General features: G+C 45.8%; 1 protein-coding gene and 1 long non-coding RNA gene across 20 annotated transcripts in view; one reads left to right on the top strand and one right to left on the bottom strand.

The window, feature by feature from the left end:
* The window catches only part of SCMH1 (Scm polycomb group protein homolog 1), a 207,393-nt gene that overhangs the window by 184,069 nt on the left and 5,211 nt on the right, over positions 1-18,113 (top strand). For 11 of the 19 annotated variants that reach the window (XM_030823593.1, XM_030823585.1, XM_030823589.1 and 8 more), the window contains 4 exons: positions 1,629-1,829; positions 3,915-4,106; positions 13,004-13,183; positions 16,501-16,566. In XM_030823593.1, the coding sequence (XP_030679453.1) occupies positions 1,629-1,829; positions 3,915-4,106; positions 13,004-13,183; positions 16,501-16,566 (639 nt within the window). The remainder of the gene's footprint in view (positions 1-1,628; positions 1,830-3,914; positions 4,107-13,003; positions 13,184-16,500; positions 16,567-18,113) is intronic. The other 8 variants (XM_030823588.1, XM_030823582.1, XM_030823586.1 and 5 more) reach the window with 3 other exon arrangements.
* Positions 6,618-18,113, bottom strand: part of LOC105740626 — a 29,094-nt gene continuing 17,598 nt past the window's right edge. Inside the window, exons 3-4 of the long non-coding RNA XR_001116697.2 lie at positions 12,468-12,499; positions 6,618-7,395 (exon numbers count right to left, since the gene is read on the bottom strand). This is a non-coding gene — a long non-coding RNA (uncharacterized LOC105740626). The remainder of the gene's footprint in view (positions 7,396-12,467; positions 12,500-18,113) is intronic.

Here is an 18,113-nt window from a genome sequence, read left to right as displayed (position 1 = left end):
TGGAGAATCCTCAGACAGCATCTGGCTCAGTCACTTCATTTTTCAGGTGGTGAACCTGAGACCCAAAGAGAACAACAGTCCATCCACGGGCCACACAGCTACTGCTCTTATCTTTTCTACCTTTAATAGCAAAGAGACTTTTGCCCTTCTACCCCTTCAGCTAGTGAGCCACAACCACACAAGAAAGAAGAGTATGCACTACTCAAATGGGAAGCTGGAAAGCAGATGGAGGAGAAAATGTCATTGCTGACCAGGTTGCTGTGGGTCCTGAGGAGAGAACAACTTCAGAGACAACTCTGTTAGGACTGCCTCAGTCTCCTGTGCCCACTGCACCCCTTCCCCACTGCAGTGCCAGGTGGAGGCCAGTAGCTAGGAGAGTGCTTAGCTGTCTTGGGACCCTCAGGCTCTTTTCACTTTTTTTTTTTTTTTTTTAGAGACAGGGTCTCTGTCATCCAGGCTGGAGTGCAGTGGCGCGATTACAGCTCACTGCAGCCTTGAACTCCTGGGCTCAAGCAGTTCTCCCACCTCAGCCTCCCAAGTAGCTGGGACCACAGGCACATGCCACCACACCTAGCAAATTTTTTGTAAAGATGTGGTCTCACTGTGTTGCCCAGGCTGGTCTCAAACTCCTGGCTTTAAGTGATCCTCCCACCTCAGCCTCACAAAGTGCTGTGATTACAGACATGAGCCACTGCACCCAACTTTTTTTTTGGAGACCGATTCTCACTCTGTCCCCCAGGCTGGCGTGCAGTGGCGTGATCTCGGCTCACTGCAAGCTCTGCCTTCCGGGTTCAAGCAATTCTCCTGCCTCAGCCTCCCGAGTAGCTGGGATTACATGCGCCCGCCACCATGCCCAGCTATTTTTTTTTTTTTTTTTTAGTAGAGACAGGGTTTCACCATCTTAGCCAGGCTGGTCTCGAACTCCTGACCTCGTGATCTGCCCGCCTCAGCCTCCCAAAGTGCTGGTAAGATTACAGGCATGAGCCACCACGCCCGGCCCAACTTTTTTCTTTAATCCAATTTTTTTTTTTTTTTTTTTTTTTTTTAACTATATTCTTTGGGCATGAGTGTTGATGTAGAAGGTAACAAAGGGACTCTAAGGCCCAAAACAGAAAGCAAGGCAAATGATCAGTGGTGCAACTATTCTAAATCCAATGACATACATACATACACGCACTCACACACACACACACACACACACACACACGCCCTTGCTAATATTGCCATTGCCCCACAGCTCCTTACACATATATGGTAAGAGGTACAAAGAATATGTGAGGCAACCAAGTACAAAAAAATGGAAGTACGTACAAGTGGGGAATTGTCTAGATTTTCTTTTCAGTGCACAGAAGACAAAGTGCAAACTCTGTGTCTTGGCCTTTGGTCTGGGCCACTCTTCCAGTCTTCCTTCCCACAGACTTTGATCATGCAGTTTGGGTTGGCAGTAGCTGGGCACAGCCTTTTCTTGACCCTCCACCCTCTACCTCCCACAGCATTTCAACAGCTCAGCTGCTAGAAATTCTGTTAGGAACCAGAGGCCAAGGTATAAAAGATGGAATAGGATACCGTTCTCTGACTTCTCTATCCCAGAGATTCTTGAAGCTTCTTTGATTCTTTGTCTCCCATAGTTTGTATCTACTTGAACAAGAATGGCAGCACAGGCCCCCACTTAGATAAGAAGAAGGTCCAGCAACTCCCTGACCATTTTGGACCAGCCCGTGCCTCTGTGGTGTTGCAGCAGGCTGTCCAGGCCTGTATCGACTGTGCTTATCACCAGAAAACCGTCTTCAGCTTCCTCAAGCAAGGCCATGGTGGTGAGGTTATCTCAGGTAAGCACACTTTGGCTCATACTGCCTCCCAGCCAGAAGGATCCGCCTTCTCAACTGGTTGATTTCTTGTAAGGCATCCTGGTTCCCACTTCATACCTGCAGGCTCTGGAAAAATGTGAAGGTATTCCATTCCTCTTCTCCATCCCCCCAAGAGCCCCTCTGAGCCTTATGTATACCTCTGCCAAGGAGAATACCCACAGATTCTGCTTCACTAAGCCTCTAAACTGATTCCCCCCATCTACCTGATTGACCTGTCTGTACAGAAAGTATAGGAGAAAGAATCCAGAGGGGGCTATGTTGTGGCAGCAGGAGGGTTTCTCCAGACTGTTGCAGCCTCCCACCTGGTCTCAGGAACCACTGAACTCCTCTGTCATTCCTTTGATTCCTTAGCTTCCTGGTCCTAAACCAGGCCCAGTAGAAGAGAATTAAATCCCAGGGTGGTTGGGAAAAGTCATTTCCTTTTTATTTACTGCTATGAGAGTTTGATTCAGTGGCACAGTGTTTTTTGCTCTCACAGAATACTCACTTTTTCTCCTGTGTCCTGATTCTGTTTCAGTTTTCCTAAATCCAAAATCCTATTTAGCCACTAAACCTATGAAGACTTGAACTAGAGCCTTTCAGTCTTAACTGATGCTATTCCATAATCCCCTGCCCCTCCTCCCTAGAAGGTTGTAATGACCAGCTTCAGGAAACCCCGCTGGCATGGAAGACTCCATAAATAACCAGACTGTATTATTGTAGCAAACATTTATTGAACCCTTACTATGTGTCAGGTGATTGCCAGACACTGGCCAGGAGAAGGGGAGAATAGAAGATGACAGCTTAGGCTCCATACCAGTGAAAAAGAAAGAATATACATAGCTAACTGTCAGAAGTGCTGTAATAGGGAAATGTATACAGAGTGGTGTAGGAACCTAGACTAGGGAGTACTTGGCTGTGAGTAGGATGGAGCAGACAGGCAGGGAATTATTATAGAAGACTGGGAACTGGCCAGGCGCAGTGGCTCACACCTGTAATCCCAGCACTTTGGGAGGCTGAGGTGGGCAGATCACCTGAGGTCAGGAGTTGAAGACCAGCCTGGCCAACATGGCAAAACCCCGTCTCTACTAAAAAAAAAAAATACAAAACATTAGCCAGGCATGGTGGTGCACGCCTGTAGTCCCAGATCGGGAGGCTGAGGCAAGAGAATCGCCTGAACCTGGGAGGCGGAGGTTGCAGTGAGCTGAGATCGTGCCACTGCACCCCAGCCTGGGTGACAGAGCAAGACTCTGTCTCAAAAAAAAAAAAAAAAGACTGGGAAGTGCCTGGGAAATTAAGCCTTATGTCCCTTCTGAGGCCCAGGCTACTCCCTGGTCTCTTCTTTGTTTCTGTGTAGTGGTCTGTAGGAACCTGGCCTTCTTTACTGCCTCTCTTTAGCTGCTCTCCTATACCCCCTCTGGGGTTCTTCTTCTGCCTCAAAACTGGTTCTTGAGAATGACCTATCTCCCCAAATCTCCATGTCCTTGCTGCCCTCAGAGACAAATACACAGGTCTTTGCTTTTTAAGGATTATACTGATACATTTTTATAGAAAAAGATGATAGGAAGTAAACTAACACCAGGCATGAAACAGTTCCAAATGTTGCCAAACTTCTAGTGCCCTTATGTAGATCAGAAATTGTGTACCCATACCATTGCTGGCTATGGCTATATTCTACTCTTCTGCTGAGCTTCTCTGTTCTTGGGCAGTTCTTGTGAAAATAGCACCCTAAATGAGTAGATTTCCTGGGGAGGTCCAGCCAAGTGATAGAGCAGAGAGAATTATGTTCACAGTTGTTTTCACAAGTTGAATAAAATCATTCCAGAGCCCAGGGTGCAACAGACCTGGCCTGGCCACTCCCATATTTGCAAGCCCTTTACAATTGGAGGCAAAAATCAAAGCCCTCGGGGGAGGGAGTTAAAGGGAGGGAGGGAGGAAACCTGGGGCACTGATTCCCCTTTGTGTAACCAGGTAAGCCTGAGACAAGCAGTGGGCTGGACTCCTCCTGCCCAGCGCTGTACTCCACTGCCAGGTTGACATGCTTGGCCCTGTTTACTCACTCCACAGCTGTGTTTGACCGGGAACAGCATACCCTCAACCTCCCAGCAGTCAACAGCATCACCTACGTCCTCCGCTTCCTGGAGAAACTCTGCCACAACCTTCGTAGTGACAATCTGTTTGGCAACCAGCCCTTTACACAGACTCACTTGTCACTCACTGCCACAGAGTACAGCCACAGCCACGACAGGTACCTACCAGGTAGGAGCTGGGATGGGGCCTGGGCTGAGAGTGGGGGACAGGGCTAGCAGCAGCACCTGCAGGGGCCCAGGGCCAGCCTTCAGAACTACTGGCCTGGCATCTACTATCCAGAGGTCTGCTTTTCTGTCCCTTACCTTTGCCATATCTGAGACTTTTCAGCCTCCTCTCATCTTTACTTTTTCTTCAGGGTTTTGTTTTCTGTCTCTAGGATCACCCCTATTTCCTCTAGATCCTTATCCCTAGATAAAAGGTGGTTCGCAATTCCCCTTCTGAGTTTCAGACTGCATGTGGAGCCACCAAGAAGTCACAGAACGTCTCCCAGTGTGAACCTGGCAGCAAAGGCCTAACACAGATCTCCCTTGCCAGCAGGAAGGTTTAGTCTCAGGCTACAGATTGAGAAATTTGCTCCCTGGTGATTGGCCATCTATTCTTTCCTTTGGCACATGGCCCTAACTTCCAGCACTGCCAGTCTAGCAAGTCAATTCAAGTTCCTGCTATTTCTAACTCGGCTGGAAAATAACTTTCTTAGTTAACATACCAGACCCACAATGGGAAAGCAGATGCCACGTGGCCAAATCAGTGACTAAGTACTTCCGAGAGAGATTAAAGATTCAATGGAACTCTGCGTCTCTCATCTGGAACCCAGGACATACAAGGGAGGGAAGAAAAGCTCAGCCTTAAACATAGCAAGGTAGGTCATTACTGAGCGGGAGGAAAGGCCCTTAAAAAAGCCCTGCAGATTGTGTCCTGAGCAGAGAAATAGGAAGGGGTGCTGCCAGTGTGGGTGCTGTGCTGTCTGTTGATGGGAGGGCACAAGTCTGAAAGGTGTCTTTTCCAACCTTCCTCTACACAAACAAGCCTTGTTCCCACACTGCCTTCCCTGGTGTCTTTTCATCATAGTCTTAACAGAATCACCTCTGATAAAAGCACTGCTTCTAGAGAATGTGCCCAGGGAAGTGACTGTTCCCCCCATTCTCCTTCCCCATTTCCCTCATAGATACTTCTGTACCCAAATCCGTATTGCTTATGTGACTTGCAAGCAGGTCAAAAATACCTGAATTTTAAATACTCTGTGGGGGCCAGACCATCTGATCCCTGCAGCCATTTCTGTGATCCCCTGGCTGATCCTTTTCTATGGAGGGAACTCCTTCTCACCTAACCCATGCTAGATTGCTTTCTTTCAGTACCAGTCTCTGAGAATAGAAAAAGGCAGTCTGACTTGCAGTTAGAATGTTGCACTGGGAGTCTGGACTGGGCATGGTAGAGCTGGTACAGACAAAGGCAAGTTGTTAAATACCTCCAGTTAGGCATTCGGGAACTCTGATCTACATTTCAGATGTGAAAGTTAGGCCTACCTGGGATTCTGAAAGAATGGATGCATGAATGGGGGTTAGCATATCCATGAGTGTAGCCGCTAGTTTAAAAAGAGATTTCTCAAAGAAATAGGAACTCCAAATTCTTAAATGGAATGCCATCATTAAGAAGTGAGAGAAATATACTGGTAGCAGCATTCAGAGACTGGTAAGGATGTACCTCATGGGCCTGCAGTCCCAAAAGTGGTTTGGGACCGGGAATTCTGCCCCAATTTACATCTCTCTGATTCAGCCACTAGATAAGAGGAAGCAAACTTTAGCCAGACTCTTCTTGCCTCACAAACTAAGAGAAACAAAGACCAAGGTATCACATTCTGCCATTAGCTGCTACTTCTCCCTTCCCCATTTTCAGACAGATTGAGCCCACTTTTTGTGTCCTCCTCTGCTCTTAAGCTGTTTCTCCTCGTGGGTGCTCAGCAACTTGTCTGCTCTCACTCTAGTTTCTATTTGCTTCCCTGAAATTAGCCTTTAACTATGCCCAGACAAGCCAGAGCCTTGCCTAAACTTCTAATTCCTCTGTGCTTCTTAGTGTATCCTTTCCGCCTGCCTGCCTGCCTGCCTGCTTGCCTGCCTACCTTCCTGCCTGCTTGCCTGCCTTACTGACCCTTTGCCCCACCTCTGATATTATCATTTCCTGTGTTTTTCTGATTACTTACCCAAACCTCTGCCAAAGATCTTGATCTGTACAAGAGCTTTTGCTTTGCCCTTTGGATCTGGTATTTATGACTCCTGCCCTTCTGCCTGGCTACATGCTTCTACTAGACATCCATAGGTACCACCTCTGTTATCTGGGTGCTTACTCGCCCTCTCCCTTTCCTATATCCTTGTCTCCATACTACCCTACCACTTACAGTCCTGGCCCAACTGACCATGCACTTCCGATATAGCAGGTAGTCACCCAAAGCTCAGGGAGATTTCATATCCCATTAAGCTTTCCTACCTAAGTTGAGACTATTACTTTTTTCTCCAATGTTTTATTTTAAAAATTTCAAACCTACAGAAAAGTTACAAAAATAGAACAATAAGCAACCATGAACTCTTTGCCTATCTTTACCACTTAACTTTTTGCAGTATTTACTTCGTCTGTTTCTCCTAACTATATATACACATATAAATATACGTACTTGTTGAATACCTATATATTTAAAATATATGTTTTTCATTGATTTACTGAACCATTTGAGAGTTAACTGCAGATGAGAGATTTTATCCTTAAATACTTTTGTGTTTATCTCCTAAGAATAAGGAACATAATAGTATTATTATGATTAAGAAATTTAACATAAATAAAAACTAATGAGGCCAGGCTCGGTGGCTCACACCTGTAATCCCAGCACTTTGAGAGGCTGAGGCGGGCGGATCGTGAGGTCAGGAGATCAAGACTATCCTGGCTAACACGGTGAAACCCCGTCTCTACTAAAAATACAAAAAAAAAAAATTAGCCGGGCGTGGTGGCGGGCACCTGTAGTCCCAGCTACTCAGGAGGCTGAGGCAGGAGAATGGCATGAACTCGGGAGGCGGAGCTTGCAGTGAGCAGTGATTGCGCCACTACACTCCAGCCTGGGCGACAGAGCGAGACTCTGTCTCAAAAAAAAAAAAAAAAAAACCTAATGAAATTTAACATTAATAAAATACTACTAGGCCAGGTGTGGTGGCTCATGCCTATAATCCCAGCACTGTGTGATGCCAAGGTGGGCAGATCACTTGAGGTCAGGAGTTCAAGATCAGCTGGGCCAACATAGTGAAACTCTATCTCTACCAAAAATACAAAAATTAGCTGGGCATGGTGGTACACGCCTATAATTCCAGCTACTCGGGAGGCTGAGGCAGAATTGCTTGAACCCAGGAGGCAGAGGTTGCAATGAGCCAAGATTGTGCCATTGCACTCCAGCCTGGGCAACAGAGTGAGACCCTGTCTCAAAAATAATAATTAATTAATTAATTAATTTATATACTACTAGCTATTCTATAGTTCATATTAGAATTCCCCCAGTTGTCACACTAATGTCCTTTATAGCTGTTTTTTCCTAATCCAGGATTCAATAAAGGATCATCCACTGCATTTAATTCTCCTGTCTCTTTAGTTTCCTTTATCTAGAACAGTTATCTACCTTTTTTTTTCTATCTTTCACGACATGACATTGGCATTTTGAATAATCCAGGCCAGTTGTTTTACTTTAGGTCATCAAATATTTACAAATACTTAACTCTGTGCCCGATTCTATACTAGACTCTAGGGAGACAGAGGTGAGACAGACTCCATCCCTGCACTCAAATTGCTGAGACAGGGAGAGATATGTGAACATGTATGTGGTGAAAGCAGAGCACAGAGGTACTCTGGTCCAGCAAAGCATGATGAGCAAGGAGTACGGTAAAAGAAGTCAAGGGAGGATTCCTGGGGGAGGCAATGTCAGAGCAGAGTCTCTTCTTCAGAACTATACATGTGGCTGGATCAAGTAAGAGGCTGGTGAAGACTAAGTAAAACAGGCCCAGCCAGGCACAGTGGCTCACGCCTGTAATCCCAGCACTTTGGGAGGCCAAGGCGGGTGGATCACCTGAGGTCGGAAGTTCGAGACCAGCCTGGCTAACATCGTGAAACCCTGTCTCTACTAATAATACAAAAATTAGCTGGGCATGGTGGTGCATGCCTGTAATCCCAGCTACTCGGGAGGCTGAGGCAGGAGAATCGCTTGAACCTGGGAGGCGGAGGTTGCAGTGAGCTGAGATCGCGCCATTGCACTCCAGCCTGGGTGACAGAGCGAAACTCCATCTCAAAAAAAAAAAAGCCCCTTCTGGCACCCTAAAAAATACTGAGAATGGTGACAAAGATATTGTCCCTACCTTCAGTATTAGGGACAATACGAACATGTATGTGGTGAAAGCAGAGCACAGAGGTACTCTGGCCCAGCAAGGCATGATGAGCCAGGAGTGTGGTGAAAGAAGAGGTCAAGGGAGGATTCCTGGGGGAGGTGATGTCAGAGCAGAACTATACATGTGGCTAGATCAAGTAAGTGGCTACTGAAGACTAAGTAAAAGAGGCCTGGCCGGGTGCGGTGGCTCACTATGAGGCAGGAGATTGTTAGGACAGTATTAAGCAAGAGATTGTATTGATTTCACTGGTCCCAGTGACTATTAAGTTTAGCTGTAATTGAAATCTACTAAGTATTAACCTCTGAGTCTGCTGTTTTGGGATTCTCAGGTTCCTCTCTGTTAGAGGAAGTGGTTCACTGCCCATGACATTGGTTCCTCGTGCCTTTCTTTCCAGTTGTCATCCCGGTCTTCTGAGTTAGTTATAAAGTGGTTCTCCTGCCAAAATCCCAAGATTCACAGTGGTTAAAGCCAAATAAAAACTGAAATATCAAGATGCACCCTGATCCCCACATAGGTTTCCAACTAGAATTGTCAGAGTTTTAAGATGACGCAAATGCTCATAATTCACTGAAGCACACTGTCTGGCACACATCTGCTTTTCAGGTGGACCTTCTTGGGACCACAGCTTAAACTTCAAGGTGTCAGGAAGACCTCCAAGGCTCTCCTCATCCAAAAGAGATGCACCTGATACTGTCCATCTTAATATCCTGTTTCTTCCTTTGTTATAATTATAATAGTTGCTAATATTTTTAGCTACCTGTATTTTGTCATTTGCCTCACTATAGTAAATGTTCCATGAGGATAGAGATAATATCTTTTTCACCATTCTCAGTATCCATCATCCTGACACATGGTAAGTAATTAATAGTATTTGTTGAATCAAAGAGTAGTAAACGATGTGGGAAGTGGTTCAGAGAGGGATTTTTTTTTTTTTTTAACACAGAGAGTGATGTAAGCATGCACAAGGACTGTGCTATGTCTTTGGGTCCTGCGTTGGTGTAAGAATTTTCTTAGATCAACATCTCTAGTTCCTTGGTCACTCAGTTCACACCCATAAAGGGGAAAGCTCGGTTATGAACATGGAATCTTTGCATCTTGGAAGTGGAAAGTACTCTAGAGATGATCTAGTATCTAGCCCAACACATGAGGGTGGTCATCTGAACTCTGCTTAAATATTCCTGATGACAGATTCTATCTTTGGCAATTGATTTTATTGTTGGGCAGTTCTTATTGCTAAAATGCCCTCCTTTTTTTTTGTTGTTTTGTTTTGTTTTTTGTTTTTTGTTTTTTTTGAGACGGACTTTCACTCATTGCCCAGGCTGGAGTGCAATGGCACGATCTCAGCTCACCGCAACCTCCACCTCCTGGGTTCAAGCAATTCTCCTACCTCAGCCTCCCGAGTAGCTGGGATTACAGGCATGCACCACCACACCCGGCTAATTTTGTATTTTTAGTAGAGACGGAGTTTCTCCATGTTGGTCAGGCTGATCTCAAACTCCCGACATCAGGTGATCCACCCGCCTCGGCCTCCCAAAGTGCTGGGATTACAGGTGTGAGCCACCGTGCCCAGCCAAAATGCCCTCCTTTTTAAGCTGACACCTGCCTTCTTACAACTCCTGCCCCCATTCTACTCTCTGTATTCCAAAAGAGCAAATCTACCTCCATTCTTCTTCTTCTCCCATGACTCCCCTTAGGGTGTTTCTCCCCCTTGACTTTTCTCTAGACGATGCCTTCCCATTGCCTTTCCCCTTTGCCATGATCTTGAGGTTCCCCACCACCACTCTGATCATCCTCCACTGGGAACTCTAATTTTTAAGGTCAGCTTTGCAATGCGATACTCTGAGAAGAGCTGCTTCTCACTGAAAATATATGCATAAGGGCTAGGTCCTTGATATTTGTTTACCTCTGCATGTACCATAACTAGTATAGTGGCTGTCACACACACAAAGGGTGCTCAACAAATGTTTGTTTGATCCCAGTTGCTCCCATATCTGCAGCATATCAATAGTACATTTTACACTGACCCTAGGAAGTTTAAGCATTTTTCATCTCCATTTTATAGATGGGCAAAGGAATCCTATAAAAAGGCAGTGATCATTGACTAATCAAGTCTTCCAGCCCCAGTCTTTGACACCTGGGCCAGTGGTTTCAAAGTTTGTTTTGTTTTACCAGTAGAACTCCTTTTTGGAAAAAAAAAAAAAAAAAAAAAAAAAAAAAAAAGGTTTTTTGGCCAAGGTAAAATTGTATATAAAATTTGTATACACTCCAGTTCATAAAAATTAAAACCAGAGTAGTTTTGATAGAAGCTGGGATGAGGCCCATAGCCCTACTTACTTGGCCTGCCTGTGGAGGGCCCACGGGGCTCTGTAGAACACAGTTTGAAAGTATTGCAGTCTTCAGGCCGGGTGTGGTTGCTCACACCTGTGATCCCAACACTTTGGGAGACCGAGGTGGGCAGATCACTTGAGGCCAGGAGTTCAAGACTAGCCTGGCCAACATGGCAAAATCCCATCTCTGCTAAAAATACAAAAAAAAAAAAAAAAAATCACTGGAGCGTGATGGCACGCACCTGTGGTCCCAACTACTTGGGAGGCTGAGGCATAAGAATCGCTTGAACCCAGGAGGTGGAGGTTGCAGTGGAGTGCAGTGAGTCGTGCCACTGCATTCCAGCCTGGGTGATAGAGTGAGACTGTCTCCAAAAAAAAAAAAAGTATTTGCAATCTTCTATTCTGGCACTGTCTTACCAAAGAGAGCCTTGTCTGATCAGCCTTGTCAGGACTAGGACCTCCCAGAGCTTTGGAGCGTGATGCTTTCAGTACATCTCATTAGGATAAGATTTCATGACTTGCCATCAGTCCAGATTTTCAGACCTTTCAACTCAGAATCTGCGTCTCAGTGTTCTTAGCATTGCTGAAAGGAAGAGACACTCAATGGTTTGCATCAGCACCGGGTAAGCCCCTGGCTTTGTCATCATAATTATTCTTCACATCTGTTAGCTCATGTGAGGCAGACAATACTATCCCCAGTCTTAGCTGAATAAAATGAGAACTAGAAGGGTGAGGTTACCCTGCTGATAAATGCTGAAACTGGATGAAATATTTTTCTTGAACTATCACAGACAGCTTAGATTTGCCACTTCAACTCCGAATGAAATACAAAATAACAATTTTTCACATTCATAAAGTTCCTCCCATTCCATTTTCTCATTTGATGTTCTCAGCATGATAGGGGATGATTTTTCCCCATTTTACACATGAAGAAACTGGTGCTTAGAGAAGACAAGTTGTCTAGAATCACATACCTAGTGAAAGGCAGGAGCCCAGGTATAGAAGAACCCAGGTCTCCTATATCCTGGATTGGATTCCCATTCATGTCTCAAAATGGGACCCTGCTAGTCATTTTTCCTGGAAAATAGGAATCAGAACCCTCATCTGCAGAAAGAAGGTGGGATATGGCTTAGGTATTATGGACCCTCAAAGACTTATCTTTTCAGAACCACTTCTAGGAAAGGGTTTCAACAATTAGCCTCCTTGATAGAAAGGTAAATAGCTGTCTAATCCTAGATTTTACTTTGAGCTCATAGTTGCCAAGCAATTTTAGGTAAGTATTAGAAAGCAGTCCTAAAATCCTAAACCATCTTAACATTGAAGCCTTACTGTGTGCCAAACAATGTGCTCAAATTTAGTGTTCATCAGAGGCTCCGAATGAATCCCAAGCATTACCTAAACACTTGATGTCTTTGAAAAATGATAAAGGACAGTGTTATGCTCCAGTACTCAAGACACCCTCCACAAGCAGAGAAAGTTGTGGCCTGGGCTGAGGAACTGATTTGGTTTGGGTAGAACCCAGTCATGAGGAATCTGCTTCAGGTTCTTTGTACAGTGATTGGGTGCTGCCGCCTGGTGTTGGGCCATGGACTGGGTATAGAAACATAAGGGTAAGATTCCCTTTACAAGGAAAGACTTTCATAGCCATTCTTTTGTGATATTCACAAACTCCTTGGAAGAAAGGGGCTTCCCATGTTGTAGACAAGGAGACTAACATTCTCCAAGAAGCACTCTGCTGAGTGGCAAAGCCAGATTATACCCCTGATTCTCATCTCCATGCCCAAGCTCACCGCTCATCAACACCAGCTTCCTTGAAGTGTTTCTGTAGAATAGGGCAAATACAAAATGACAAATGGAACATAGGAGCAGATTCTTTACAAACAAGCCTTTAACCAAGCATCAAGAAGCATTTCTGACATGTCCTGCTGGTTGAACAGAGGGTCACCTTTTAAAGTACCTTCATCTAAGCAATGTATCCCAGCTCCAGCATGTTGTGTCTAAGGCAGTGTCTTCCATCCTAGAATAGCTCCATTTGTTTAAGACGTTCCTTATCGAGAAAAAGCATAGGGCATCTAGACCAGAAAAAGCCTCAAAGACCATCTAGTCTAAGAGAAAGAATTTCTAAAGAGACCAAAGTCCAGAGAGTGGCACTGAGCTTGACTAAGGTCACCTCATGACAGCCACAACCATGACTGGTACACAGGCCTCTTGAGTCCCTGCCCAGGGCTTTCTCTTTTGTTGCTGCTTGCTCCACTCAAACAGGTACCTGGGAGCCAGCACTCTGGCAGTCCTTCTAAGCTCTAACTCTGGTTTCACTGTTTTTCAGGTGAAACCTTTGTCCTGGGGAATAGTCTGGCCCGCTCCTTGGAACCACACTCAGACTCAATGGACTCTGCCTCGAATCCCACCAACCTTGTCAGCACCTCCCAAAGGCACCGGCCCTTGCTTCCATCCTGTGGCCTCCCACCAAGCACTGCCTCAGCTGTGCGCAGGCTATGCTCCAGGGGTAAGCTTACCAGAGTCCTGGCCCTCCTTCCCTCCCTCACTCTTTCCTTCACTTCCTTCCTGAGCTCTGGGAGGCCAGAGAGGACCTAGCTCTGTTGCCCTCTGCCTGGTGGTGGGACTAGGGGCTGGACTTACTCTTGTGCCTGGCCTTGCACCTGGGAGGTAATTGGAGCTCCAGGATTGGCTTGAGTATAACAGAAACTAAGAGCCAAAGACTTAGACCCAAAAGGGACAGGGAAGGATTCATTCATTCATTCATTCATCCATTAACTATTTATTTGAACTCCATCTGTGTTTGGCATGGGGAAGCAAAAATCAGTCACTTTTTATCTTCAAGGTATTATGGGGAGAGAGACACTTAAACAGATAATTATTAAACAATGTCTTGAGTGCAGTAACAGACATATGCTTTGGGTAATATGAAAATTACAAGAAGGAATACCTAACCCAAGCTTAGTGTTCAAGGGACACTTTCTTAAGGGAGTGATGCCTTGCTTGAAACTGTATAAATGGCCATATCAGGGCTGGTAGCGGAGGGAGAGCTTTCCAGGAAGAGGGGCAACATGAATAAGGGCAAAAGAATAAGAAATAGCACTGATTATACCAGGAACTGCATGCAATTTGGAATTGCTCAACCATAAAATGTAATACTGAGACTCAAAGAGAAAAGCCTGGAAAGGTCAAGGCATATATCATAGAAGACCTTAAATGGGCGTTTAATTAGAGGCAAGACAGGTTTTTGTTTTGAATAGATTATTGACTATTGTGTTGAGCATGGATTTGAGGAGGGACAAAACTGGAGAAACCTAAACAAGTTAGGAGGTTACTCGAGTGGGCCAGATCTGAAGTGACAAAGGCCTGGGTTAGAGCAGAGACAGAAGGTTTGGAGAAGAGAGAGTGGATTTGAAAACTGTTCACAAGGTAAATTTAATCAGATTTGAGGATTTAATCAGATGTGAGGAAGAACGGAGTGAGGACTGTCTCCCAGGTTTCTAGATGTGGTGGCCAGATAGATGGTGGTGCCATCCACTGAGAGAGGGAACCCACCATAGAAGAGAAGGAAGGTGGGGGAGCCCATGGTCATATAGATGACATCTAACAGGCAGTGGCTATGCAGATCCAATCCTCAGGGAAGAGTGCTGGGCTGAAGTTAAATATTTAGGAGTCACCAGTGTATAAATAGCAGTTGAAATTTTAGGGTGAATGATACTCACTTCTCAGAACTATGTAGTGAATGAAAATAACAGTTAACCAAAGATGAAGTCCTGGGAACCAACAAAGCTTAGGAGGTGAGAACAGGAAGGCGAGCCCACCAAGGAGAAAAAGGAATATTCAAAGTGAGGGAAAATTTAGAAAATTCGAAGTGAGAAGAATTTGATATTGTGGTGGCCAGGACTACAGAGAGTATCGGAAGGAGAGCACAGCATAACAAAGTTCTGGCAAAAAAGGGACTGAGAAACATCTACTGGATTCCACCATTAGTGGGTAATTGGTGGATCTTATCGAAAGCAGCCTTGGTGCTGTGGCAGAGGGTTGAAGGCAGATTGCGCTGGGGACTTTGATGAGAAAAAAAAGGCTGGTGATGAGTAGGACTCTAAGTCAAAGAAGATCTTTCAGAATCGGAGCCCTTCAAGCACATATGTCAGCAGACAGCTTGCACCTCCCAAAACGCAGCAATTAAGAATACAGGAAAGAGGAGAAAGTAAGGCTTCAGGAGTGGTGGGATCAAGGGCATAGGCAGAGGCATCAGTCTTAAGCCAAAAGGAGGCACACTTTCTCTAAGAGAGGAGGGAAGATTGAGTGTGTCCATCAGTGAATAGAGAAAGGCCTGGTCAGGGAAGGGGTTAGGAGCGCTGATAGACTGGACTAGTCTTAAAGAAGATGGGGAAAAATGGACCAAAGAAAAGGGGATGATTTGCAGGAAACCTCAGCACCCAACTATGCTTGGAGACTAGTTGGCCAGTTTGCAAAAGCTATGGTTTTCTTCTGTGATTCTTAGCAACCTAGTAGGTATGGGATGAGAAAAGACAGCTTGAGAATTAAGGGCTTTTTTGCTGAGCTAGTAGAGCAAGAGCTGGGAGGAAGGGGGAGAGTATGTAAAGAAATCAGGAATCAGGAAGAGCAGTTTAAGTCATCGACCACTAGATCTGGGAAGGCAGTCAGGGTGGGAAGGATGCAAGGCTAAATTAGGATAGGGAAAATGGAAAGTTTGACATGCCAAAGAACTTTGTGATATGATGGTTATAGTGGACATAAGTCCCAAGAGAGCTGAAAAGATGGAAGGTTGGGGTCAGAGAATGGGATGCTTAAAATTCTCAAGTGGATTTATTCCAAGGGATTGCAAGAACCAGACAGTGGTGTTGGCAGTAGGTATTTGGAGTAGAATGGAGGTGAGAGTCACTGGAGGCATGGTAGCTGGATTGCCTCCAAGGATTAGAGCAGGAGTTGGGGTGGAACAGTGGGTAGTGAGCTAAGTAACAAAAAGTCTTCATTTACCAAGGAGTAGAAACCCAGATATCTATGAGTAACAGTGACAAGGAAGAGCCGATGGTTGGGTACATGTTTGGCCTCTGAAGAACCTGAGCTTTCATAGGAGGATGGTCTAGAAGCAGCAGTGGGGAGCCAGGAGAATGTCACTTCCACACCCTGATTCCAGCCTCCTCCAGCCCAGGGACGCGTGAGTGAGGTGTGAAAGTATAGGAAGACTCCATTAGCAGAGCCTGCAATGAAAAAAAGTCACCTCGGCCGGGCACGGTGGCTTATGCCTGTAATCCCAGCACTTTGGGAGGCCGAGGAGGGTGGATCACTAGGTCAAAAGATCGAGACCATCCTGGCCAACATGGTGAAACCTCGTCTCTACTGAAAATACAAAAAATTAGCCGGGCGTGGTAGCGGGCGCCTGTAGTCCCAGCTACTCGGGAGGCTGAGGCAGGAGAATGGCGTGAACCCGGGAGGCGGGGCTTGCAGTGAGCCGAGATCGCGCCACAGCACTCCAGCCTGGGGGACAGAGTGAGACTCCGTCTCAAAAAAAAAAGAAAAGAAAAGAAAAAAAGTCACCTCAGCGGAGAGCGAGCTTTCAGGAAGGCTGAATCATGGGAAGAAGCCTGTGGTGCCCCTCCCCCCACCCTAACCCCAGCAGGGCAGCAAAATGGAATCTAAAGGGCTCTCAAGTAGAGGCAGAGCTGAGCGCTGATTCTAGCCTCGGCTCCCTTGCCTTGAGACTTGAGTCAGTCATCTCACCTCTCAGGTCTTCCTCATATGCAGAATGTTCCTCATGTGCAAACTGGAGATGGTGACACCAACCTGGTCTTTCCACAGGAGTGTTAAAAGGATCAAATGAAAGAAGGGATATGGAATCATTTTGGAAACTAAATCGTTCCCCAGGTATGAGGGGAGTTACTGTTATTTCTATCTTCCCCAAGGCCCTGTTTCTGAGAAGAGTACTTTGTGATAGGCTGCCCTCCTGGCACTGGCCTCAGATGGTACTGTTGTTCCCTAGGCATCTCCACCCTTCCATGGAAACCCACCATGAGTCTGTCTGCCAGGTCATTGTATAAATCTCTTTACAGCCCAATGGTCTTCATAAGGCTATGAAAAGATTTCATTTGGCTGGCCCTAGAATTATTTGTCTTAAAGAATTTGGATGTTGAGTCTGTTTCCTCTCTTACTGCATTAACCAGGATGATTAGGCATCCTGGTTGGCCTCTTGTGGATGTGCCTCACCTGCCTTAGTCAGGCTCAGACTGAGACAACAAGCCCTCCTTGAAGAGTAAGTGCCAGCCGTACACATTGAGGGGCGATGGGGAGAGCTTTGCCATAGGCTGTCTGCAGAGGGAATAGGAAAAGACAGGGCAAGTCACTTCCTCTCTCTTTCCCCTCTGAACTAAAGATGGTGATGACGCCTCCTTCAAGGGCTATTTTAAAGGTCAAATGAGTTGACAATGGTGGGGGTTCTTTATAGAATTTTGTTCATATATCAGGTCACTTTTTACCACTGCCACCCTGGTAGTTCATGCCACAGTGGTCTCTTGCCTGGCTTATCATAATGGCCTCCTTTTTTTTTTTTTTTTTTTTTTTTTTTACAGTGTCTCTCACTATGTCACCCAGGCTGGAGTACAGTGGCTCAATCATGGCTCATTGCAACCTCAACCTCCTGGGCTCAAGCGATCTTCCTCTCAAGCTACCTTTCAAGTAGTTGGGACTGCAGGCATACACCACCACACCCAGCTAATTTTTTGCAGAGACAGAGTTTCGCCATGTTACCCAGGCTGGTCTCAAACTCCTGGGCTCAAGCAGTCTGCCTGCCTCAGCCTCCCAGAGTGCTGGGATTATAGGCATGAGCCACTGTGCCTGGCCTAATAGCCTCTTTCTTTTTTTTTTTTTTTTTTTTTTTGAGACAGTCTCACTCTGTCGCCCAGGCTGGAGTGCAGTGGCACGATCTCGGCTCACTGCAACCTCCGCCTCTTGGGTTCAAGCAATTCTCCTGCCTCAGCCTCCCGAGTAGCTGGGATTACAGGTGCCTGCCACTATGCCCTGCTAATTTTTTGTATTTTTAGTAGAGACGGGGTTTCACCATGTTGGCCAGGCTGGCCTCGAACTCCTGACCTCGTGATCTGCCCACCTCAGCCTCCCAAAGTGCCACGATTACAGGCATGATCCACCATGCCTGGCCAATAGCCTCCTTCTTAATTGGTCTCTCCATGTCCCCCTGAAGTCTGTTACCAACATAGACAATAAGAGTGATCCTTCTTATTGCAAGTTGGTTCATGTAATTCCTGTGCTCAAAACCTACCTATTTCACTCAGAAAAGCCAGTGGTTTTCCATGGTGTACAGGGTCCTCTGTTATCTTCACTGCCACTTCCCTCCTCTTCCTCAACACACAAATCCATGCCTCTCAGTGTTTTTTCATACCACTTTCTCCCTCATTTGC

Source organism: Nomascus leucogenys, chromosome 12, assembly GCF_006542625.1.
Source record: "Nomascus leucogenys isolate Asia chromosome 12, Asia_NLE_v1, whole genome shotgun sequence".
Lineage (NCBI taxonomy): Eukaryota > Metazoa > Chordata > Mammalia > Primates > Hylobatidae > Nomascus > Nomascus leucogenys.
The sequence above is the reverse complement of the archived record's forward strand: the minus strand, read 5'-3'. Positions and strand labels throughout refer to the sequence as shown.